At 40.5% G+C, this 27,548-nt stretch overlaps 1 protein-coding gene across 1 annotated transcript in view; it reads right to left on the bottom strand.

The window, feature by feature from the left end:
• Window positions 1-19,658: 19,658 nt before the first annotated feature.
• The window catches only part of hs1bp3 (HCLS1 binding protein 3), a 117,983-nt gene continuing 110,093 nt past the window's right edge, over window positions 19,659-27,548 (bottom strand). The window contains exons 6-7 of the mRNA XM_072251328.1: window positions 24,503-24,641; window positions 19,659-20,033 (exon numbers count right to left, since the gene is read on the bottom strand). Coding sequence (XP_072107429.1) covers window positions 19,751-20,033; window positions 24,503-24,641 — 422 coding nt within the window. The 3' untranslated portion in view covers window positions 19,659-19,750. The remainder of the gene's footprint in view (window positions 20,034-24,502; window positions 24,642-27,548) is intronic.

Here is a 27,548-nt window from a genome sequence, read left to right as displayed (position 1 = left end):
ACTTTTAGCAGATCTCTGCTCAGTTTTACTTAGTGCTTCATCTACCCCTGCTGGTGAAAATTTCGCAAATTCCTGGATCACGAAAGAGAAGAGATTTGGGACCAAGAAAGACACTTTTCATTTAATTTGGGAAAATTGTGGGCAGTGCACTCTGCAACAGGGACAAAATTGTATTAGGAGATAATACAAAACTATTTATTCTTGAATAAATTGCTGATCAAGACACCCCCTCCCCCCAAAAAAAAAGTTAAGATAATGGTTCAGGGCTGGAAAGGCATTTTAACTGCTCCTACAACTTTTCAAGGGCAAAGTTATGCAGCACGGAAACAGGCCATTTGGCCCAACTCATCTGTGCTGACTCTGTTGTCAAGTGAGCTAGTCCCATCTGCTTGAAGTTGGCCTAAACTTTTTCTATCTATGTATACATCCAGATGGCTTCTAAATGTTGTTAATATGCCTGCCTCAACCATTATTTCTGGAGCTCAATTCAAATACGTACTACCCTTTGTGTGAAGGACTTGCCTTTGATGTCCCTTTTCAATTTCACACCTTCAATCTTAAACCTATGCCTTCTTGTTTTTAGCACCTATTCCCTGAGTGAAAAAATATGTGCTTTCTCCTTAATGATCTATGTGCCTCTATCAGGTCATCCCTTAATCTCCTACGATCTTGGTCACACCTTAATCCCCTGCGATTTAGGAATAAAGTTATACCCTGTGCGACCTCTCCTCGTAGCTCATTCTTCCAGGCCCAGGTGGCATCCTGCTAAATATTTGCTGCAAGCATTCTAGTTTAATAATATCTTTCCTAAATCACGGTTACTAAAACTCCACATAGTACTCCAAGTGTGAAATGTTATTCTTTTTATCACTGAGTCCACTTTAAGAATGATGAGCAACACACACAAAATGCTGGAGGAACTCAGCAGGCCGGGCAGCATCTATGGAAAAAAGGACAGCTGATGTTTCCGGCCGAAACCCTTCAGCAGGACAGGAGAAGAAAAACTGAGGAGTAGATTTAAAATGTGGGGGAGGGGAGAGAGACCTACCAGATGATAGGTGAAATATGGAGGGGGAGGGATGAAGTAAAGAGCTGGGAAATTAATTGGTGAGTTGAGGTGAGAGGGAAAAGGGGATGGGAAATGGAGAAGGGGGTGGGGGGTGGTAGGGGAGCATTACCCAAAGTTTGAGAAATCGATGTTCTTGCCATCATGTTGGAGGCTACCCAAACAAAATATAAGGTGTTGTTCCTCCAACCTAAGTGTGGCCTGATCACGACAGTGGAGGAGGCCATAGATGGACATATTGGAATAGGAATGGGAAGTGGAATTAAAATGGTGGCCACTGGGAAATCCCGCTTGTTCCAGCAGATGGAGCGTAGATGCTCTGAGAAGCGGTCTCCCAATCTACATCAGGTCTACCAATGTACTGAAGGCCACACAGTAAATGACCCCAACAGACTCTCAGGTGAAGTATCGCCTCACCTGGAAGGAATGTTTAGGGCCCTGGATGGTAGTGAGGGAGGAAGTGTAGGGGCAGGTGTAGCATTTTTTCTGCTTGCAAGGATAAGTGCCAGGAGGGAGATCAGTGGGGAGGGACAAATGGACACAAAATCGTGTAGGGAGCAATCCTAGCGGAAAGCAGGAAGTGGGGGGGGGCGTGGTGGAGATGTGCTTGGTGGTGGGATCCTGTTGGAGGTGGCAGAAGCTTTGGAGAATTATGTGCTGGACACGGAGGCTAGTGGGGTGGTAGGCAAGGACAGGAGGAATCCTATCCCTAGTAGGATGATGGGAGGATGGGGCAAGATGAGACGTGCATGAAGTGGAAGAGATGCGGTTGAGAGCAGTGTTGATGGTGGAGGAAGGGAAGCTGCTTTCTTTGAAAAAGGAGGACAGCTCCTTCATTCTAGAATGAAAAGCCTCATCCTGGGAACAGATGCGGCGAGACCCCATATAGATTGGGAGACTGCTTCGCCGAACATCCGCCAGAAAAACGGGATCACCCAGTGGCCATCCATTTTAATTGCACTTCCCATTCCCATTCCGATATGTCCATCCATGGCCTCCTCCATTGTCGTGATGAGGCAACACTTAGGTTGGAGGAACAACACCTTGTATTCTGTTTGGGTATCCGATGACATGAACATTGATGTCTCAGACTTCTGGTAATGCCTGCCCCCCTCCCACCTCCATGTCCCATCTCCATTTCCCTCTCTCGCCTCAACCTCATCTCACGAATCAACTTCCCAGCTCTTTACTTCATCACTCCCCCTATCACCTTCCCCCACTTTTTAACTCTACTCTTCAGCTTTTTTTCTCCAGTCGTGCTGAAGGATTTCAGCCCGAAACGTCAACTGTACATTTTTCTGTCGAGGCTGCCTGGCCTGCTGAGTTCCTCCAGCATTTTGTGCGTGTTGTTCGGATTTTCAGCATCTGCAGATTTTCTCTCGTTTGTAGTTTAAGAATGATGAATTTCTTTGCAAAATAATCTATTTCCAAGCATTTCCAAAATCCTAAATGCATTGTAAATTTAATGAATCCTTCCTTCCTCCTTCAGCAACTGGAGGCAAGGGTTTATGAGTGTCAGTTAATTGTCTGACCAGCTAAAGGCAGTCAGACCACAGGCTATTGGAAATCTATTGCTGCAATCTGCTTTAACAACACCCAGCGATGAAATATTGTTTTAGATTAACAACACGTTTTAAAATTTGAATGTGCCTCCGTGTCATTTTCAATACAGCCATCAACTTCACTGTTACATATTGGCATAGATGACATTGCCCTTGTACCACCACTGATCCACAGATGTATTGGTTTCAGGTTCAGAATTATGGTCTCTACTACCATTCCATCTCAGCCAGGGTAATGGTGGGTGTCCAATAAATCGCACGCCAAAGGCCCTATTCCCAATCAGTACTGTGATTTGCAATGGAAATTACTCGACATGCATCCAATTACTATCCATTATATCTCCTCTGTCAAATATACTGCAGATGGTCAACTTCTGGGCTCATGGATAATTAGTTACTAGTTTATAGGAACAACAGGGACTACTGAAAAGACCATGAGACCATAAGATATAGGAACAGAATTAGGCCATTTGGCCCATCATGTCTGCTTCATCATTTGATTATGGATGATCCATTTTCCCTCTTAGCCCCAATCTCCTGTCCTTCATGCCCTGATTAATCAAGAATATATCAGTCTCTGTCTTAAATATACATGCAGACTTGGCCTCCGGTGCTATCTGTGGCAACAAATTCTACAGATTCAACACTCTTCGGCTCAAGAAATTCCTCCTCACCTCCATTCTAAAAGGATGCCGCTCCTTTCAACATTCAATAGGCTTCAATTAGGTCATCCCTCATTCTTCTGAATTACAGTGAATACAGGCTGAGAACTATCACGTGACAAGCTGTTTAATCCTGGAATAATTTGTGTGAACTTCCTTTGAACGCTCTCCAGTTTCAGTAGATCCTTTCTAAGATAAGGGGCCCAGACCTGCTCATAATCTTTCAAGTGAAGCCTCACCAGTGCTTGATAAAGTTTCAACATTACATCCTTGCTTTTATGTTCTAGTCCCCTTGAAATGAGTGCTAACATTTACCTTCCTCACCACAGACTCAACGTGCAAATTAACCTTTAGGGAATCCTGCACAAGGACTCCCAAGTCCCTTTGCACCTCAGATTTTTGAATTTTCTCTACATTTAGAAAATAGTCAACCCTTTTATTTCTTCTAGCAAAGTGCAACACCATACATTTCTTGACATTGTATTCCATCTGCCATTTCTTTGCCTATTTTCCTAATCTGTCTAAGACTGTCTCAAGTCTCTCCACTTCCTTAAAACTACCTTCCCCTCCATCGATCTTTGCAACAAAGCCATCAATTCCATCATCCAACTTAGTGACGTACAGCGTAAAAAGAAGTCCCATCATAGACTCCTGAGGAATACCACTAATCACCGGCAACCAACCAGAAAAGGCCCCCTTTATTCCTGTTCTTTGCCTCCTGTCAATTTGCCACTGCTTTATCCGTGCTAGTATCTTTCCTGTAATACCATGGCCTCTTAACTTGTCAAAGGCTTTCTGAAAATTCAAGTACACAACATTCACCAATTCTCCTTTGTCCATCCCGCTTGTTATTTCTTCAAAGAATTTGAACAGATTTGTCAGGCAAGATTTTCCCTTGAGGAAACTATGGTGACTATGGTCTATTTTATCGTGTGCCGCCAAGTACCTCTGAAAACACATCCTTAGCAATTGACTCCAACATCTTCCCAACTTACAAACTGGCTGATAATGTTCTTTCTTCTGCCTTTCTCTCTTCTTGCTGCTGGTGTCTTCCAGTGAAAATTGATGCAAAGTACTTATTCAGTTCATCTGCCATTTACTTGTGCCCCATTTACCACTCTAGTATCACTTTCCAGCAGTCCAATATCCACTCTTTTACACTGAGGAAACATTTGGCATCCTCTTTAATCTTACTGGCTAGCTTACTTTTGTGTTCCATCGTTTCCCTCTTTATGACATATTTAGATGCCTTCTGCTAGCTTTTAAAAGCTTCCCAATCCTCGAACTTCCCACTAATTTTTGCTCTATTATATGCCTTGCTTTGGTTTTTATGTTGGCTTTGTCTTCTCTTGTTAGCCATAGTTGTGTCATCTTTCCTTTAGAATACTTCTTCCTCTTTGGGATGATGCTTCCCGATTGTTTCCAGAAATTCCAGCCATTGCAGCTGTGCCATCATTTCTACCAGTGTTCCTTTCCAAACAATTTCAGTCAGCTCCTCTCTCATGCCCCTGGAATTCCCATTACTCCACTGTAATACCGATACATCTGACTTTAACTTCTCCTTTTCAAATTTCAGGTTGTATTCTATCATTATGTGGCGACTCACTTTCCAGCACACACAAACCGGCCCACGAAATAGCGCGCCGGCAGACAGGCCGGCCCCAAAAAGGGTGCCAGGCCATCTTCACCAGCAAGGGGAAAATCCCGCGCGCGGAAGGGGTCTGGGAATATGCATTCCCCACAGCAGTCCCGCCCAGGGAGGGTGGGAACGGGAAGGCTTTAAAGGAGGCGGCGAAGTTTGAATAAATCTCTTTTATCGCAACTCCAACTCACCGACTACGTGTCGTTATTCTAGCGCTGTGTGTAGCACACTGCTACAATATTATGATTTACCCCTAAGGATTCTTTTACGTTAAGCTCTCTAATCAATTCTGGCTCATTGCACAATGTCCGATCCAGAATAGCTGATCCCCTAGTGGGCTCAACCGTGAGCTGCTCTAAAAAGCCATCTTGTAAACATTCTGGAACTACACCCTCTTGGGATCCAGCATAACCTGACTCCTCCAATCTACCTGCATATTGAAATCCTCCATGACTATTGTAACATTGCCCTTTTGGCATGCATTTTCTATTTATGTTGTAATTAGTGGGCGACATCTTTACTACTCTTTGGGGGTCTGTGTATATCTCCCATTAGGATCTTTTTACCCTTGCAGTTCCTTATCTCTACACACTGTGATTCAACACCTTCCAACCCTATATCGCCTCTTTCTAATGATTTGATTTCATTTTTTACCAACAGAGCAATGCCACCCCCTGCCTCCCTGCTTTTCCTTTCAATACACTCTGTATCCTTGGATGTTAAGCTGCCAGTTATAATCTTCTTTCAGCCATTATTGGGGCTTAGCAGCAACTTGTGACTCTTTTAACCCTTTACTACTCTAAAGGATTTATGATTCACTTTGCATTTCCCACCATTAGTCATTCTCCCAAGTTCTCTGTACTAAAAAATATGCCTGCGAGTCTGACTTCAGTAATGGGAAAATTATTGAAAGGTATTCTAGGAGACTGGATATACAAGTATTTGGATAGACATAGACTGATTAAGGATAATCAGCATGGCTTTGTGCATGGGAGATCATGTCTAACCAATTTAGTAGAGTTTTTGTGAAAGTTACCTAGGCAGTGGATGTTGTCTACATGCACTTTAGCAAGGCATTTGACAAGGTCCCACATAAGAGGCTTGTCAAGAAGTTCAAGAAGTTTGTTCAGTAGCTTGGCATTCAAGATGAGGTAGTAAATTGGATTAGACATTGGCTTTCTGGGAGAAGCCAAAGAGTGATAGTAGATGGTTGCCACTTTGACTGGAAGCCTGTGACTAATGGAGTTCCGAAGGGATCAGTACTGGGCCAATTGTTGTTTGTCACCTATATCAATGATCTGGATGATAATACGGTTAACTGGACCATGAAATTTGCAGATGACAACAAGATTGGGGGCGCTGTGGACAACAAAGAAGGATATCATTGTTTGCAAAGGGATCAGCATCAGTTTAAAAAATGGGCTAAAAATGGCAGTTGGAATTTAATGCAGACAAATGTGAGGTGTTGCATTTCAGTGAACAGGACACTGAGAAGGTGTGTTAGAACACATAGGCCCATAATACATTGAAAGTGGTGTCACAGGTAGATAGGGTTGTACAGAAGGCTTTTGGCACATTCACCTTCATAAATCAAAGTATTGAGTACAGGAGTCTCACACAAAATGCTGGTGGAACTTGATAGGCCAGGCAGGATCTATGGAAAAGAGTAAGCAGTCAACTTTTTGGGCCAAGTCCCTTCCATAAGGCAATAAGTCCATAAGACATGGGAGCAGAATTAGGCCTTCGGCTCATCAAGTTGCTCCACCATTTCAACATGGCTGATCTGTTTTTTCTCCCAGCCCCAATCTCCTTCCTTCTCCCCAAATCCCTCCATGCCATGACCAATCAAGAATCTAAGAGACCTTCAAAGGGTCTCCGCCCGAAACAGCACAAACATTTATTAACTGCATTGAGCTTAATGCCTTGAGCTGCCTGAAATAAATTAACATTTGATCATGAACCCACTTATTCTTTTAAACTACTTAAGCAACCATCCAGTTTTCGACATGCTACTTTTCAATGTTCTCAGATGTCAACCAGCAGGCAGATGTGTCTCTTCCACCAGTTTATTTCAGTGCCACTAATTTATAGTTATTCTGTCTAATTGGTCTACCTTAATTTTCCCACTTTCCGATCTTAATATCAAACTATGTCATAACTATTGATTACATTATGGTCACTGTTTACCAGCTATTCTTCTAAAGACCAGAGATACAAGGAAAATAACCATAATGACAAATTTGATATGGTAATTGAATACAAAAAATAACTATAAATTTTAATTATACGTCCATGAGTATGGCATATCTTCCCTTGTTGGTGACATAGAAAACTTCTGTAAAAATTCTGATCTCCTTCTCACAACTACAACCAGTCCATCACCGGTAGTTTTTAAGTCTACTCTCTATGCTCATTGCAGTTTTGTCTCACTAGAATGGAGTGATCAGAACTGAAGCTGTACTATAACTGTTATCTGTTTTGGCCTCCAAAATATTATTTATAAGTTAAATAATAACTCAAGGCTTATTTCTAGGTGCTAATCAAGCTGTGATTCCTTTATTCTAATCAAGCTGCGTCAATCATTATCTCATATGTGAACCCCAGCTCCTGCTAATCAGGCAGAAGTGCATTGTAAATTGCTGGGCCAGCAAGGAGCTTTTGTACTTGGCTGGTCTCAGATCACACATTAGTTGCATTTCTTTTATAAAGCTGTCAAAAGACTGTTAGAATAGCAAGCCTACAAGACAGGGGTTGTAGAAGGCTGCCAATAGATCTGGGAAATGCCATCTGTAGTTTGGGGCAAGTTTAGTAGTTCACCTCTGGCTACCGTCACATGATAGAACTAAGAGGGCTACAGGACAAATCTGTCCCTGAACTTCATGAAGGAACAAGGTTAAAACTGTCAAAGATTAGCAATTAGCATACCTTATTTTGAATCAGACTCAATACCATAGTAGGTTTATTTTGACATATTTAAGCTTGAGCGTAGTTTCCTTCCATTGGTATGGGTGAGGTTCTGTTTGGCTATTCTCACTCATTCATAGGTTCCATGAGGAGTACTACAGAAGTTTTCAGATGGGTCAAGGATAAAGTGGTAAATTCTCTTCTTCTAAATTCATGCATAAATCCTTACCAGCATCCGTTAGTCTTGCGAGACCATGGATCTGCGCCTGGAAAGTCTTCACTCTCCAGGGCAAGGCCTGGGCAAGGTTGTATGGAAGACCAGCAGTTACCCATGCTGCAAGTCTCCCCTCTCCGCGACACCAATGTTGTCCAAGGGAAGGGCATTAGGACCCATACAGCTTGGCACCGGTGCCGTCGCAGAGCACTGTATGATTAAGTGCCTTGGTCAAGGACACAACACATTCCCTCGGCTGCGGCTTGAACTCACGACCTTCAGGTAGCTAGTTCAATGCCTTAACCACCTGGCCACGTGCCCACGTGCATAAAGATCACACATACAGCACAATGGAGAATAAAAAGGGTTTATGATGAGTGCTACAAAAAGTGGTGGACACAGCCCAGTCCACCACATGCAAAGCCTTTCCCAACACTGAGCACATCCACAAGAAAGCAGCATCTATCATCAAAGAGTCCACCTACGATTCCTTCTCATTGAAACCATTGGGAAGGAGGCATTGGCCTTAGGTCCAACACCACCAGATCAGGAACAGTGATTACGCTTCAACCATCAGGCTCATGAACCAGCATGGATAACTTCACTCACCTCAGATGACTGAAGAAGTTCAGCACGAGCCCCCAGATCCTCAAGACCTTCTACAGGGGCATCACTGAGAGCATCCTGACTGGCTGTATCACTGGCTGGAATGGGAACTGCACCAACCTTGATCAGTGGGTGCTGCAGAAAGTGCTGGGGACAGCCCAGGTCATCTGTACGTGTGAACTTCCTTCCACTGAGGACATTTACAGCAGCAGGTGCACAAAGAAGGCCTGGAAGATCACTGGGGACACCACTCACGCCAGCCATAAACTCCTTCAGCTGTTTCTGTCTGGCAAACGGTATGGTAGCTTAAAAGCCAGGATCAACAGGCTATGGGACAGCTTCCATCTACAAGCCATTAAACTTTATAAATTCACGTGTCTGTACATTGTGACAGAGCAATAACACAGAGAATCTTACTCCCTCATGTGTGGGATGGAATGTAAGATTTAAATAAATAATTCTATTCTATTCTACAACTCGTTCTCACTATTATTTATTTGGTTAATATTTTTATTTGCAATTTGTTTTCTTTTTGCACATTGGTTGTTTGCAGTCTTTGTGCGTAGTTTTTTATTGATTCTATTGTATTTCTCTGTACCATTGCAAATGCCTGCAGGAAAATGAGTCTCAAGGTGGCATATTGTAGCATATATACTTCAATAGTAGATTTATTTTGAACTTTAATTATCAAGACAAGGTAGTGATAATGGATTCATTGAAAGAAATGTGTCATTCTAATTTAAACAAAATTGACATAGACGAAGAATTGATTAATGGAGGGAAAACATTTCATGGTGGAGGGTTATGACTAGCAACTGCGACAGTTCATTGAAACTTACCGAACTCCAGTGGAGCTGAGCTGGGTTTTTGAGGGAATGGCTGAGGAGGCAAGAGCAGGGACACTAAGATGGGAGGCAATTTCTTCATCAAAAAGGTAGAGAAGCCTTGGAGTTCTCCACACAAGAGCATGATGCATGTTCAGACTTAGACTGACAGATCTGGATAATAAGAAAATCAAGAGACAGGTGGTTAATTCAGGAAAGTGACACTCAGTGAAGGATCAGCAATGGATCTTATTGAATGATACAAGCGATAAAAAGGTCTCTCCCTGCTTCTGTTTATTATGTCCTGAAAAACGCAGTGCTTAATTTTAAATTTCATAAACTACTCGAGTGCAAACAAAACACTGATTTTTAAATGGTTTATTCACTCAGTAATTTACACATTGATTGACTCATGGAAAGTGTTGTTGCAAGTAACCAGAGTTTCAGCAGCTCTCGTGGCCAAGGCATGAATACCAATGGAGAAAAAAAGAACTACAACTAAAATGTATTTACATGTTAGATAAGCAGTGATGTGGAATTAAATTGATTATGGATAATCTCTTGCCAGAGAATGTAAGAAATTAGATCTGCTCTGAGCTACTTGATTTTATATAAACAATTTATTGAACTGACATACTTGCTTTTGTAATGTCTAGCTATCACCATAGATTACTTCATTTTACAATAAATACCTAAGGAAGTGTCAAAACAGCTGCCAGACTATTGCATATGGTCAAAATGAAGAATAGTAATGAGAAAAAAATGTTCTCATTGCATCAGTGAAGCATCTGGAAATTAACTTAAGACCAGCATCTTGAACACTTGGCATTCATTATCTATATTTTGAACATAGAACTGCTACTGCTGAAATTTTGAAATAATGCTAACACTGTTGAAAGAGAACCACATTGGCAACAGGGCTGAAAAATATAATTAGAGATTTTTTTTTGTTAGTCACCAGGAATAGTCACATATGGATACTAATAACATACAGGTGTAGCATGTTATTATTCAGATGCCATTTGCTAGGTGGTTTGGGATGTTCGTTTAGTTTAAAAAGAAGTCTTATCAATGCAGACACTCTTAAGCAATTGAGATGGACAGCATGAGAGGTCACCAGTGGGAAACTTGCACATAAATGGAAAAATTATGCTTAAAAATTCTCTCAAATGCATACAATGTGATTTCAGTACTTTGAGTGATTGGGTTTCACTTGCAGTATTATTTCAGAATTCATGTTACAATTATTATTGCATCAGTGAAGCATCTGATGCAATTATTATTATTATATAGGAGGTCTGCAACATTGATGATATGCGTTATTTTTAGATTAACTTGCAGCCTCAAACTCTATGGTGCCAAAATGAGCACCAGAGAAATTTGTGGGAAATAAATTGCAAAGGCCTCTCATAAGGTACATCTGACTGCACGAAGAACATTCTTTCTTTTCTAAGTTATGCCACTGATCCTAAACCTTATTACTTAAACCTTATGCCAACAGCCTAATTCTGAGCAACAGCAGCTGAATACAGCTTTGTGAATTCCAACTTTTTTCTCATGGAATTTCAGGAAAGTGGATTGAAATTCACCACACACATTGTATTCTTTGGCATAACCATTGGGATACTCTCACAGCTGTGAATTGTAAAGCATTAGATCAAGGCTTCCCATCCAAAGGCTATGTAACCCCGAAAAGGCTAAGTAGGATCAAAATCTTAACTGTAAAGTGAAAATACATCCCTTTTCAAAAAATTCATCAAAGCTGTGCATTTTGAAGTAGCCAAACAGAGACAGAATTTTGTATTCTAAAGAAAGATTTTCCCCATAGGCTCCAGTTTATAATTCAGATTTGAATCAAGGGAAGTGGTTTTACCCTATCACCCAGACATTCAAATGAAAGAGCCAATAATGTATCTTTTATGAAATTAATGCAAAATACACCCACTTTGTTGATTTTTGTCTGAAAGTCATGAATTTACTTTAGAGAACTAAAGATCTTCCAATGAAATACAGAGTGAAAAAAACACTCAAATGGTCTGAGTTGTAGAATAAGATTTTCAAGCTTCTTTGACTTTCTATTCCTCTTGCAGTATTCTGGTAAGTGTTTACATTCATCCTTGCATTCAATTTCCTAAGCCTCCTTGAGGTTTGGAGAACAGCTTTAACCAGGTGGCACTCACAATGCGCTATGATTTTTGGACGCCTGGTTTCCTGACCAGAACAATCACTTATTGCTGCTTGTCACAATCTAGAGGGCTACAGGAGACAGCTCTATCCTGTTATTTATTGAATGTGCCACACCACAGAGCTAAGACCATACTTTACTGGCAACAAGTTTTTTCTATTCTTTTGAACTGAAGAATTGCATTGTTGTGAGGAGGGACGATTTCCACACAACTTAGTCATTATATTCCTTATAAGTAGGCTCTGCAGCTATCACATTGTAAACCAACATGTGAATTTATAGCAAACACTACCTCAAAATGTGCTTTTTAATGTTTGCTTTTATCAATTATATGCAGAAAACTCAATACAACTTAAGAGAAATTGTATTGTTAACCAATACCAGAAAATTATAAACTGGGTTTCATGCAAATTAAATAACATAAAGAGACATAATTCACATTAGGAAAGTCGCTTCTGAAAATCAATGCTTTTTTTCCGACAAGACTTCGCTTACTGTCAATGTTCTGCTGAAAAAGGGGCATAAAATCTTTCCATAGCTTGTTAAGGACATGCCAGACATTTTCCTTCCATATGTTCTTACAACACAGAAGGAAATCGAAAGAAACTGGAATATCTAGTTAAGAGTGAGAACATGCAAACTGCAGAAAGACAGCATCCAAGGTCAGGATTGAACCCAATTCACTGGATTGCAAGGAACTCATGTAAAGTGTTAGATAATGCATTTGTATTTGTAGCTCTGCTTCCCTTCAAAGTTTATTAAATTTATTACCAAACTACATACAGTTTGTCACCATATACAACCATGAGATGCATTTACTTGTGAGCATTCACAGTAAATTCAAAGAAAAACAAGAGTCAATGAAAAACTGTACACAAGATGGACCATCAATGAATGTGCAAAAGACAAGAAACTCCAAATACAAAAAGAGAAAAAAAAAAAAAAGCAATAAATATTGAGAACATAAGATGAAGAGTCCTTGAAAGTGAGTCCACAGGTTGCGGGAACAGCTCCATTTTGGAGTGACTGAAGTTAGGTAAAGATCAAAGTTCAAAGTAAACTTATTATCAAAATACATTATTGTCACCACATACAACCCTTCCTGCAGCATACTTGATAGATCCGTAACAGAATAACAACCCTAATAGAATCAATGGAAGACCAAACTAACTTAAGTGTTCAACCAGTGTGCAGAGGACAAGTTGTGCAAATATGAAATGAAATAATCATAATAAAAATATAAGCAATAAATATCAAGAACATGAGATGAAGAGTCCTCAAAAGTGAGTCTATAGGTTGTGGGAAAACTTTAATGATAGGGCAGGTAACATTGAATGAAATTATCCCCTCTGATTCAAGAGCCTGATGGCTGAGGGGTAGTAACTGTTCGTGAACCTGTTGGTGTGGGTCCTGATGGTCCTTCCTGATGGCAATAGTAGGAGGAGAGCATGGCCCGGACAATGTGTGTCGTTGATGATGGATGCTGCTATCCCGCAACAGCACTCCGTGTAGATGTGCTTAATGGTAGGGGAGGGCATTACCCATAATGGACTGGGCTATATCCACTACCTTTTGTAGGCTTTTCATTCTAGAACATTGGTGCTCCCTTACCAGACCATGGTGCAAACAGTCAACATACTCTCCACCTATGGAAGTTCTAATCTATGTAAGTTTGCCAAAGTTTCAGATGACATGCCAAACCTTTGCAAGCTTCTAAGAAAGTAGGGCGTTGCCATGATTTCTTTGTAAAGGCACTTGTATGCTGGACACAGGATTTAATAGCACCTAATTATTAATGGTCACTGTTAACAATGAAGAGGCAAGCAGAGGTGAGGTAAGGTGAGGGGAGAAGGGGGTGGAGGCAAGACAGAGTTGAGGGAAGCAGAGGTGAAGGCAGAGTCAAGACATCCATGAGAGCAAGAAGAGCCCCGATGTTTCAAAGATTCAAAAAACTTTATTGTCATTCTAACCATACATCAGCTCTGCAGGGCAGAATGAGACAGCGTTTCCCAGGAGCAGTGCAATCATAACATAACAAACGCAACACTAAATAATAAACATAACAATAAATAGTAAAACACAACAGCTACATGTCAGTTAAAATCAAGCTATAATTGTCCAATGCAAGTTAAAAGTGTCCAAAGCAGAGTCAGGTAGAGCAGCTATTCAGCAGTCCGATTGCCTGTGGGAGGAAGCTGTTTAGTAGCCTTGTGGTTCTAGTTTTGCTGCTCCTGTAACATTTGCCTGATGGCAGAAGAACAAACAGTTCATGGAGAGGGTGTGAGGGGTCTTTAATGATGTATCATGTCTTCTGGAGGCATCGACTCTGAAAGAAGTCTTGGACAGAAGGTAGGGAGACCCCAATAACCTTCTCTGCTCCCCTAACCACCCTCTGCAAAGCTCTTTTGTTGACAGCACTGCAGCTAGAGTACCAGGTTGTGATGCTAAAGGTCAGCACACTCTCAACCACACCTCTGTAGAATGTAGTTAAGATGTTAGTGGGGAGTGATACTTGTTTAAGCTTCCTCAGAAATCTCTGCTGGGCCCGTTTCACAATCCCAGTGGTGTTCCTGGACCAGGTGAGATTGTCCGAGATCTGCACCCCGAGGAACTTGATGTTTTCCACTCTCTCCACTGTGGAGCCGCTGATGCTGAGAGGTGTGTGCTCAGGCTGAGACCGTCTGAAATCAACGATCATCTCCTGGTTTTGGTGACATTAAGCATCAAGTTGTTATCACTGCACCAGCTCTCTAGGTGTTTGACCTCCTCCCTGTACATTGTTTCATCATTTTTGACTGATTTATGTGCTGGGCCGAACTGGAAAAGTCAGGTACAGGCTGAATCGTGGTGGGTATAAGTGACTCATTTACTATTCCATATACTGCAAGGTATCATATACTTGTAAAGTAGCAAAGTAGTAGTTGAAAAATAAAGTGTTATAAGGCCTCTTGAATGAAATTTTTTGTTCTTACTCTTCCAAAAGATGACTGATAATTCTCCCAGAGTCACAATACTTCAGGAAGAGTACCCATATGAAAAAATACCAAGTTGTGTATCCCATGTACATTTAACATCAAAGAAGACTGCCAAATATCTGTTGTGAGTTTTGTATCCATTCACAGTCTGATAACAGTTCTTATTTAAAAACAAACTTTGTCAATGACATATTTTACGGGATAGCTACAGAATATGTTAACTTTAACTTTCTTCAAAAACCTGATTCTGATTCTAAAAGCTATATTTTTCATCACCGGCATGTGACGTGAAATTTATTAACCCAGCTGCAGCATTCTGCTAAGTTGAACTCTACAATAAAAACATTCATGGAAGAGAAATATCATCACATTCTTGGCTCCTAGACACCCAACACAAATGGGCAATGCACACTAAATTGAAATGAAGCCTAAACCTTTCCACTGATGATCAGCAATTAGAAATATTTTTAAAAACATATTTAACATCTACTTCAGCGGCTGATTTCCTGCATTCAAACTGCCACTAAGTTTTCCAAGACTAGAAGCAGATGTAATAAAAAAGTGTCTTTAATAAGACTAACCAATTATCTGAAGTATATTTTCTGGGGGTCCATACTTTATTGTTGCCAACTACTGGCATTGTACTAGTTTCTGTCTCCCTCTATTGATGAAAGTCAGACATTCTCAAACAACCTCCTGTTATGGCTAGAAAATAAATAACAGGATATACTAATGTTGAAAGTTTTTCTATCATCTCTAGCTATACCCACATATAATGAATGTTTATGTGAATGCAGAATTGCAATACCACCTGTGACTTTACCCACATGGTTGGAGAAAGAAAGGAATTCTGCACCAAAAGAAAGATAAAGCTAAAATTTTCTGCCACTGCATTTTCCATCATGCCCAGTTAGCAGTTGTTAGAACTAGAGAATAATTACAGTATAGAAGGGCCTTTCTTCCCATTTAATCTGCTTTGGTTCCCAAGTGATCAATCCTTTAAGTCTCATTCTCCAAATTCAAATTGCAAGTGTCATTTCCAATCCCTAATGAAAGTACTAACTGATTTTGTTTCTAATATCCTTGCAAGGAATATGTCCTTCACAGTGAAAGTAAAAATGTATTTCCTCTTGAGCCCAATATTTTAAATGTACATCTTCTCCTTCTTAAACCATTTGCTTATGGGAACAGCTTCTTTTACCCTAGCCAAATCAGGTGTTATTTGTATACCTCTATCAATTCTTCACCATATCTCTGCTCACAAGAGAACAATCCTAGCTTGTTCAGCTTAGCCTTAGAATAAGAAACACTCCTTCTTGGACTTATTAGCATAAATTGTTTTTTCCCCCCCCGATGCATTTTGTTGTGCAAGATGGGACACACATGGTGAAATATGAAAGACTACAATAATATAGCTTACCATTTGTAGCGAAATTTTTAAAATTAATATAACAGCAATTTAAGAAAAGCTCAGTCATAAGATAGTTGAGTAACTTGACTTTTGTGTTCGTGGTTGGAATAGCAGCTTAGTTGCCACATCATAATCTAAAGGTCAATGTTTATCATCATTGAGCGATCAGAGGTGGAGGGTAGAGGTGGAGGGTGTGAGCAACTTTCAATTCCTCAGTGTTATTATTTCAGAGGATCTCTCCTGGGTCTAGCACGTAAGTGCATTATGAAGAAAGCACAGCTGCACCTCTATTTCCTTCAAAGTTCACGAAGATTTGACGTTACATTTAAAACATTAATAAACTTCTAGAGATGTGTGTTGGAGAGTATACTGACGGGCTGTAACAACCAGTTGAATGGAAAACCCTGCAAGAAGTAGAGGATACAACCCTGTCTGTCGCAGGTAAAGCCCTCCTCACCATTGAACACATCTACACCGAGTGCTGTTCAGGAAGGCAGCGTCCAACAAGAACCCCCACTACACAAGGCTACGCTCTCTTCACAGTGCTGCGATCAAGAGGATACTGCATCAGAACCCACACTACCAGGGTCTGGGACAGTTGTTACCCTTCAACCATCAGGCTTCTGAACCAGTGGGAATAACTTCACTTGCCCCATCACGGAACTGTTCCCACAACCTATGTACTCAGTTTTAAGGACTCTTTATCTCACGTTCTCAATATTTATTGCTTAATTATTTATTATGATTTCTATTTTTTTTCTATTGCATTTGCATAGTTTGTTATCTTTTGCACCTTGTTTGTTTGTCCATCCTGTTGGATGCGGTCTTTCATTGATTCTATTATGTTTCTTGGACTTACTGAGTATGCCTGCAAGAAAACAAATCTCAGGGTTGTACATGCTGACAGACATACACTTTGATAATAAATTTACTTTGAACTTTGATACAGTATTCATATCTTAAAACTATAGCTACCAATGATAATCACTGCAAATTTTGTATGAGATCAGGAGATTAATTTTCCTAACTCTTAACACCTCTTATCGTAAGACAATTTTACTGAGGCAATGACCCAAAATATAAAATCATGCAAACAGAAAAATTATTACATAAGAGATAATGAGTCTAAAGGCCGTGGAGAGTGAGAGAACATGGAAATGAAGTTCTTGCAAAACTCGCCCCTTCTAAAGGCAGATGATATGAGCAGTTGCACTTTTTTCCCCCTGTCATTGCTGCATCTGGCTAAGATCGGGTGACTCAGATACCTAGAACAACGGGAACACAATGAACTGCAGATGCTGGAATCCTTTGGCAAAACAAACAAGTTGCTTGAGGAACACAGCTGGTTGAGTAGCATCTGTGGCACACAAGGAATTTTTGACATTTCAGGTCGAAACCTTGTATTAGGGTTGTTCAGGAAAATTCAGGGATTGGACCTGAATAGCCAACAATTCTTCTCATCCCACAGATGTCCCTCAACCCACTGGGTTCCTCCTGTAGATTGTTGCTCCAGAGATCAGAGATGAAAGGGGGACCTCTTTTGCTTTCAACCCTTGAAAGGCCATCAAGACATCTGCAATGCTGCTCAGCAGTTCCAAACATTGTTACATTCCTGATTTACACACTAAGCAAGACAGAAGAAGAAAGCCCTTAACTCTGAGTGGAGTCATCGGGACATCATCGTGACAGCGTTTTTTTTTAAGCAGGCCGAGTTGCTAGCTCGACACTCAACCCAGCACAGATGGAGCCAGCTGGATTTGAACTCGAGAGCCTTCACTCCGAAATTGATGCCACTACGCCACCAGCCGGCCACACACTAAGCAAGCCATCTGCTAATTTGATCTAATTCTTGAACCCAAGTTCCATCATTTCCAAAAACCTTTTAATTACTGTACATTTAAATTTAGAAAGAATGCTCATATTACTGTACCAAGTTTGTAGAATTACCGTTATCATTTCACAGTTGAAACTATATCACAATAAACACCACATACTATGGGCAGAAATACATTTTGGTGATTAAAGACAGTATAGTGGTATACAACCTAAAGACCATCTATTGCAGTAAATATATTTCTTCTAGTCCTTCATGGAGCCCCAGACTGGTTCCATCCCCAAAGCTGTCACGTCCAGATTTTAATAAAACTGGTGCAGATAATAACATCTTGAACAGAATAGCCTTTTTAAGTTCATTACAGCATTTCCACAGTTCTTACAGCTGTGAAAAGTTAAACAGGTTGTCGACATACACATTTTAAGGGGAGTTGAGTGGGAAGAAATATGCGAAGTCACTGGAAATAAAGATGATACCAAGAAGGATGGAAACCAATGTGGTCTACTAAAGTTCTGCTCTACGCATAAGTGCCTCTAACCTTGATAACCCTTATAGGAAGAATACCTAGGACAGAATTTGATCCATGTCAAATTAAAGAAACTGGTTTGTGGAAATAATACAAAAACACTTTAATCCAAAATCATATGTTTATGCAATTGCACCCAATAACTAAATGAAAACAAATCTCTAATCAAGGAAAATCTAAAGAGTGCTGATGAAGGGTCTTCGATATAATCATTAATGGTGTCTCTCTTTCAAAAGATGCTCAGCATCTTTATGTACATGTGTTTGGGGTATAAGGCATTTAATAACACAGGAACTGGCATAAGTATGCCAGTGTCAATGATCTGTAAGAAAATAAGGCACTTAACTGTAAAAATGTCCTGGTATCACCCGATCTGCAATGGTGGAAAGGGTTTCATTTCCGAAGAATCATGGCATTTGGGAATTCCTACTTGCAATAATGAATATAGCATTCGATGACCTTGCTAATTGGAATACTCCATTCCTAAGATTTCCTACACATGGAACATGATGTTCTTCCATTTTATTTGCAATCCAGGTCTATCCTCTCCCTAATACAAACCACATCTACAGCCAACATAAAAAGTGTTAAATATTTTCAGTACTCACCAACCATGTCTATGAACTGAAAAAAAGATACGTTGAGAAGCTTGATGTCATGAACATCAATCTCAGTGATTGCTCACCTCATTCCCCCATTCCCGTTTCCCTCTCTTACCTCATCTCCTTACCTGTCCGTCACCTCCCTCCAGTGCTCCTCCCCCTTCCCATTCTTGCTCGGTCTTCTGTCTTCTCCTGTCAGATTCCCTTTCTCCAGTCTGTTATTTCTTTCTCCAATCAACTTCCCAGCTCTTTACTTCACCCCTCCCCCTCCCAGTTTCAGCCATCACCTACCACTTTGGACTTTTTCCTCCCCTCCCCAACCTTCTTGCTCTGACTTCTCATCTTTTCTCCCCAGTCCTGATGAAGAGTCTTGGCCCACAACATCGACTGTTTACCCTTTTCCACAGATGCTGCCTGGCTCGCTGATTTCCTCGCGCATTTGTGTGTGCTACAGATATATTGATTGTGATTTTTGTTTTGACATAGGGACTTGGTGAGTTAGCTCCCTCACACGTGAAGGAATCAAAATATCCCTTTTTGTTCTTTTGATTTAGAGGTTTCTGGATTTCAAGAATGTTCGCGTCAAAGGGAAATCACAATCTTCACTTACACATTTTTTTATTTGCGCACATAAATGCAATAGGATATCATTGAAAGTACTTTTAATATATTTTAAGTACATGTAGATAACCAGGTTATTCCAAAAATATTTGATACATTATTGAAAGATATTTTGTTCAAAACAAATCTGGTGAGTCAGTACTCGATGCCTCATTCTCCTGAATGTATTTCAGAATATCTAGTTCATTCATGGCAGCCACTGTGCTTTTCGAGGAACTGGATTCTGCTGCAGGACTGTTCCTCCTCATTTCAGAGGGGCAGGCAGGTTTTGCGGGCACAGTTGGCTTGGCTGGTACAGCTGGCTTGGGTGGTACAGTCGGCTTGGCTGGTTTTGCCTTGGCTGGTTTTGCCTTATTACTGGAGCTTAAGTTCAGTATTTTATCCAGGTCATCTTCAACTCTGGAAATATTAAAGGCAGAAAACATACAATAATTGATGTTGCCATTATTTGACTACTAAGTGTACTTTGACTTACAGCATTTGATTTACTACATGCATTTTGATGTAGAGCATATGTCATTTGCAGCTGTTATCTGTGTAATTGGAGACACTGAAGAATATGCAAAGCATTCAAGACTGGAATCCATCCTGCTTGAAAAAAAGTGCATGAACAAAAATATAATTGTTGCTCAAGAAGGAATGAATGTCATGTGCTTGGGATTTCACAGACCAGAAACATCAGTTTTCATAAATGTTTAATAACAGAAACTAAAAACTAATGCAGAGTACGTCAATAGCATAATCTAATACATTTTACAATGTGTTGAGTTTTATTTAATATAAATTACAACTTCTTTCTTCCCAGGAGAATCATGGCACATTTTAAAAATGGGTATAACAAAGTTAAGTTTAACTTGCGTTCAGCTGAATTGGGGAAATCCTTAAGTGCAGATTGAGAGAGAAGATGTTGAGTGAGATAAATTGTGGCATAGTGAAAGTACTCCTAAAATTATAGTTTATAAATCAACTTCTTAAATTATTACAAAAATCAATATATAGAAGTCACTTATCAGCATAAAGTGGTTTAAAAAATAGTTTTTTTAATAAAAATAGCAGGTACAAAGAATGCAGCAAGTAGTTTTCCCACACAAAACAACATTCTTTATTTAATCACTCTTCTTAAAATAACTATCTCATTTTGACCATAAGACAGAAGAGCAGAATTAGGCCATTCAGCCCATTGAGTCTGCTAATTTATTATTTCCTCTCAATCCCATTCTCCTTCATTCTCCCCATTACTTTTGCAGACATCCCACCCTGCAAAAATTCATTTCAGGGAGGTAGCACCACCCCCCCACCCCCCATAACTCCATATACCCCTCCCCCCAAGCCGACCTCCCAGGGGGTATGTATACACGACTTTTGATTATATATGGATATTCCTCGTTGAGTATTTTGTTGGCAGTTTCAATGCTAATAGTTAAATTCTAATGCAAATAGCTTTTCTATTTCTTTTGCAAAATTTCCTTGTACTGTGATGTGGCTTGCTTGGCAGATTTGAGCATTTTGCCAAAAGTCTCAACCTCATAGCAGTCTGTGTCAATTAATCTGTTAATTTTGCAAGACATCAGATTCACAAGTGTTTTGTGAGACAGCTGACTTCTGAATTCTGTCTTAATGTGACGCACCATGCTGAATGACACCTGTTCGACCCACCTCAACATGTCTTTTACAGTCATTTAACCCACCATGGGCAATAGAAAAGTCACTGTTGCAAACAGTGCAGCGAGCAACACTGTCATTATCTTTGGCCCCTTTCAGGTACACTTTAGTGTAGTCTGGGGTGAAGTACGTTTTATATTTTCTTTTTTTGGAACACTCTGCCATGGCGCTGCAGGACACTAAACTGAACTGATGGACAATGAAAAAGAGAGAGAGGTCGACTGTAAAGCCCGCCTACAGAGAAAACTGATAGGTCTACTTAGCACAAAGAGACCAATCAGGATTCTTATTCATTCTCTCACTCTCTCTCTCTTACCCCCCTTTTCTCTCCCCACCCCTCTTTCGCTCGCTCGCTTTCAAAAAAAAATCGATTTCCGGGATATTGTATATAATTTGCGGGCGTCAGGGAGCCGCTATCAATATATGGGAGACTCCCAGAACTTCCGGGAGAGGTGGGATGTCTGCTTTTGACATTTTTACTAATCAAGAACTTATCAACACCCACTTTAAATTTACCTAATGACCTGGCCTCCACTGTGCCTGTGGTCATGAATTCGACAGATTGACCACCCTCTGGATAGAGAAATTTCTCATCGTCTCTGTTGTAAAGTACATTCTTTTATCCTGAGGCTGAGCCCTCTGGTCCTAGACTGTTTGACTATCGAAAACATTCTCCACGTCCACTCTATAAGGCCTTCAATTTTCAATAGGTTTCAATGAGAATCACCCTCACCTCTCTCAACTCCAGACAGCACAGGCCCAGAGCCATCAAGCTCTCCTCATATATTAACCCTTTCATTCCCAGAATCATTCTTATGAATACTCTTTGGATCCTCTCCAACGCCAGCATATGCATTCTTAGATAAGGGGCTCAAAAATGTTCACAATACTTCAAATGTGGGCTGATGTATGCCTCATAAACCTTCAGCATTACATCCTTGCTTCAATATTCTAGTCCCCTCAAAATGAATACTAACATTCCATTTGCTTTCCTTACTACCAATTCAGCCTGCAAGTTTAGGGAATCCTGCACTAGGACTTCCAAGTCCTTTGCACCTCTGATCTTTGAATTTGCTCCATATTTAGAAAACAGTCTATGCCTTCATTCGTTCTACCAAATTGAATGAGCATAATTCTAAACCTAACCCTTGACCATACATGTTCCTGCACTGTATTCCAACTGCACTCCTTTGCACTGTGTATATAAATAAATAATGGATGAGGTACGAGGGGGAGATGGGGCATTAGCGTAAGTTTTAAATAAAAAACGGATGGGGTACGAGGGGGAGGTGGGGAAAAAACTTCCGCTAATGCCCCACCTCCCCCTCGTACACCATCCATTATTTATTTATATACACACATTCTTTTTTTCTCTCTCCTTTTTCTCTCTCCATCCCTCTCACTATACCCCTTGCCCATCCTCTGGGTTTTCCCCCACCCTCCCCCTTTTCTTTCTCCCTGGGCCTCCTGTCCTATGATCCTCTCCTATCCCTTTTGCCAATCAACTGTCCAGCTCTTGGCTCCATCCCTCCCCCTCCTGTCTTCTCCTATCATTTTGGATCTCCCCCTTCCCCTCCCACTTTCAAATCTCTTACTAGCTCTTCTTTCAGTTAGTCCTGATGAAGGGTCTCAATCCGAAACGTCGACTGTACCTCTTCCTAGAGATGCTGCCTGGCCTGCTGCGTTCACCAGCAACTTTGATGTGTGTTGCTTGAAATTCCAGCATCTGCAGATTTCCTCATGTTTGTGTTCTTCTATCCTCTTTTATATTATTGGCTAGCTTCATATTTCAGCATTTCTCTCCTTATTGTTGTGATCTTCTTTCAGCCACAACTCTGGTGTCAACACAGTCATACCTGCTAATTTCTAACTGTGCTACAAGCTCAACTTACCTTGTTTTGTATTCTGTTTTGATTGCACCCCAGCTAAAATTTTGCACTCAAACGACAACTATGCTTTGTACCATGTAGAAATGTCGAATTTCGTCTAACATTGCTTAGTGTTGTTACCACTTGGAAAACTTGGCCTCCCCCTGCAGTATTAAATTGACCAATGAAATTCCGACTTTGTTTGACAACCTTGGTCATGAACACCACCATTCTAGCCAGTAAAGTCAGTGAGCCTACTGCTTACTCTGGAGCTTGCACTCTCAAGGATCTAGTTAGTCTCAACTCTCTTTTGGAATTTTCTGAGACTTCAGTGAAGGAAACCCATCAAGCAAGAGAAAGTCAGCAATGCTGGAAATCCAAGCAATGCACACAAAATGCTGGAGGAACTCAGCAGGCCAGGCAGCATCTATAGAAAAAAAGTACAGTCGACATTTCGGGCTGAAACCCTTTGGCAGGACGGGAGAAAAGAAAGTTGAGGAGTAAATTTAAAAGGTGGGGGGGGAGGGGGAGAGGGGAGGGATACACCAGGTGATAGGTGAAACCTGAAGGGGGAGGGATGAAGTAAAGAGCTGGGGAATTGATTGGTGATAGAGACAGAAAACCACGGAAGAAGGAAAAGGGGGGAGGAGCACCAGAGGGAGGCGTGGGGCAGGCAAGGAGACAAGGTGAGAGAGGAAAAAGGAGACAGGGAATGGTGAAGGGGGGAGCGGTGGGAAAGGGTGGGGGGGCATTACCGGAAGTTTGAGAAATCGATGTTCATGCCATCAGGTTGGAAACCTATCAATGTGTGTTTTCTGGAGCAACACACACAAAATGCTGGAGGAACTCAGCAGGTCAGGTGGCATCTATGGAAAGGAATAAACAGTTGATGTTGTAAGCTAAGACCCCTCTTCAGGGCATTTCAGAATATGTGTTTCTTCAGGATAAGTGTTGTCTGCAGCTGAAAGTAACTTAGAAAGGAGCTACCACAAGATGTACTTGACTTGAGTGAGTAGATAAATCAAAATGGACTTCACTGTATTGCGCTGTAGGTTTTCTATGTTTCTATGTTTCTAAGATGAAGATGAGTATCAGAGTTGTATTGTTCATGCATACTTTGACAAAATTCATCTTTGAACCTCTGGGAAGTACCACCTCTTGTGGGGTCAAGAATATCTAAAATTATCAGAAATTTGCAAAAACTTCTGAAAGCAAACATCAAAACTTTTGTTACAAAGGTACCTCTTTCCTGATGGCAGCAGTGAAAAGAGAGAGCATTTGTTACATCAAAGCTTCTAATACAAAAAGGACTACTTTATTAACTAGTGAAATAACTACCTCAACAATTCTTCGGTGTCTTCATCAAGTTTTACAGTTATGGCATCACCTTTAAGCTCACAGTTAGATGGAATTAATAATGGGTCATTGCTTCGGACAGATCCGCCCAAGTCGGGGTCCTCAAACAACCTGCAATCAGCTGCAGAACAAGTTAATGTTAATAGACTGGTTACTTTACACTATGCATTTTTCACATTATAACTCAGATAATAACCAAAATTTACTGCTTGTTGTCCATACGAGGGTTAGCATCAAAAGGCAAACTTGTAGTTTCCATAAAACAAAATCCAATGTTGTGTGCAAAGCACCAAATGTGTAGTTTGCTTAAGGAGAATTACTAACCTACTCTTGCTGGAAATCATAGCTAGTTACCTTTCCTTATATGTTGAAAAAAAACATCAAACTGGTGTCAGCCAATTATTACTCAAATTCATTAACAAAGGTGAAGTATATCAGTACAAAGATACAATTTGATTTAGCATCAGAAATTGAGTTTGAAAATAATGGGAGTTTTGAAGCTGTACAATTCTTGCATCCTTGAGTTATACTTCTGCAGGGAGAAATGGATTTAAATGTAAGAAAAACGGGCAAGCCAATCATTTGCCTTCAATTTAAGGTAATTTACAAAGAAAGAATATATACACTGTGTTAGCTTGAGAACTGCTTTTCACCCTTAGTGTTGAACTGAGTAAAAAATAGGTTCAATCCCATTTCAAAGAAAAGCAACAGACCTAAAGGCTGATTTATACTTGTACGGTGTAGCCACGAACCCTACACAGTGCCTACGCGGATCCCTACGCCGTAGCCTGACACGCACCTCTCCCAAAATGTAACTACGCATCGCGGCAGCGCAGACCGCAACAACTGTGATTGGTCCGCTTGGTAGCATCACATTTCCTCCTACGCTGCAAAAGCTTCCCATTGGGCAACTGAAGGGCAGGGAAGGAACTCTAGCTGCAATGCTCTCCATAAAGCTTTACAGACCTCCGAAATTATGGAGGAGACATTTTGTTTTTACGAAAAAAGACGCTCGCTTTAAACTTGATTACCCCGAGAAAGACTACCATGACCATGAAGCCTTGCACGGGCAGGTGTGTGCGCATGTGCAACGTGCAAATGCGTGACGTGCACATGCGTGTACGTACCCGAATTGCAGAGCGACGCAGACACACCAATGTACAAGTATAAATGCTCACAACGGCGTAGCCCACTTGCGTAGGCTACGGCGCAAGCTAGTAAGCACAAGTATAAATCAGCCTTAAGGAAGGTCTATTCAAATTAGATAATTTGTTTGAACGTTATTGAATCATTTTGCTGTATACTATTCAAAATGTCACTTCAAAATATACTTGTCTTCATTTACTGCTTTGAATGCAATGCAAATGAAATTCATTTACACAGAAAGATAGTGGGAACAGCACATCTGGGAATTTCAGCTCAATTGCTACTCAAGACTGTCACAGGTGATTTTCCATGTCAATGCCAAATACTTGCTTTCTCCCTATATCCCCGAAATATTTTCTGTCTAGTAGTCATGTTCATCTGGGATATGTTCATCCCGAGTGAAGAAATTTCCTTTCTCAGCCCCAGCTCCATTTCTCGAGCCTGTGAGCCCTTGTTCTCGACTCCCCAGCCGGAGAAATGTCCTGCATGAATATTGTCAAGCCCAGTCAGAATTCTGATGCTACAATTAGATCTCCTTTCGTTCTCCTAGTGAATACAAGCCTAGTGGTCCCAATGCTTTTTCATATGACAGCTCGAGAATCAGTCTGATGAACCTTCACAGCACTGCCTTTTGGGTGTGAATACCCTTCCTTTGGTAAGGAGACCCAAAGCTATTAAATACTTCAGGTGTGGTCTCTTCCACATAACTGTGGTAAGACATCCTTATTTCTGAGCATGAAACCTCTTAGAATGTTTGCCTTCCTTTGGAAAGAAATTATAACTTGGAAGTTCTGCATTCAGGAATTGAACTAGGTGGTAGAAAAATTAGCAAACAACCATAAAGAAACAACATCTGAAAAGCAAGAACCTGCAGATGATGGAAGCCTGAAATAAAAACAGAAAATGCTTGAAACATGACAAGTTGTGTTTTACCTGAATCTACTAATATTTTAAAATAGCATGCTTAGATGGTTTGCAAAACTATGTTTATCCACTATACCTCAATACATGTGACAATAATCAACAAATACAGGTTGAGTACCCCTTATCCAAAATTCCAAAATTCCACAAGCTTTTCAGGTGATGCACATCACAGGCAGTTCTGAGAAGTAACCTCACGTGTAATGAACAGAGTTACTAAAAAAATAGAAAAACACTGCATAAAGTGGAAAAAATTTCTATCATGTATTAAAAGAATGGATTTGTCAGTGTCAAGAGTGAACGTAAACTGCTTAATGGTACGCTGATCATGAAACAAGCAAAGAGCTATCACGAACTGAAAATTGAAGGTAATTGTGAATATTTGGCCAACTGGTTGCAAAAGTTTTAAAAAGGCACAGTATTAATTTTTCAAAATTTTAAAGATAAAGTATCTGCTGATCATGAAGCAACAGAGAAATTCATTGATGAGTTTGCGAAGATCATTGCTGATGAAAATCTAACACCAGAACCAGAATGCAAAATCTGATTGTTTTTAGACCTTAAATAAAACTTTTAAAAAAGTAAAATACAAATACAATGTACTGTAAAGTGATAATCAGAATGTAGGTGGAGACTGAAAGCCTATTGGCAGGCGGTGACCAGTGGGGTACCGCAGGGTTCAGTGCTGGGACCGCAGCTGTTTACAATACGTATTAATGATTTAGATCAGGGAATTAAAAGTAACATTAGCAAATTTGCCGATGACACAAAGCTGGGTGGCAGTGTGAAATGTGAGGAGCATGTTATGAGAATGCAGGGTGACTTGGACAGGCTGGGCGAGTGGGCAGATGCATGGTAGATGCAGTTTAATGTGGATAAATGTGAGGTTACCCACTTTGGTGGTAAGAACAGGAAGGCAGATTATTATCTAAATTGAGTCAAGTTAGGAAAAGGGGAAGTA

The sequence above is a fragment of the Mobula birostris genome, chromosome 2 (assembly GCF_030028105.1).
Source record: "Mobula birostris isolate sMobBir1 chromosome 2, sMobBir1.hap1, whole genome shotgun sequence".
Lineage (NCBI taxonomy): Eukaryota > Metazoa > Chordata > Chondrichthyes > Myliobatiformes > Myliobatidae > Mobula > Mobula birostris.
Note: the sequence above shows the minus strand (reverse complement) of the source record. Positions and strands in the feature narration are given on the sequence as shown.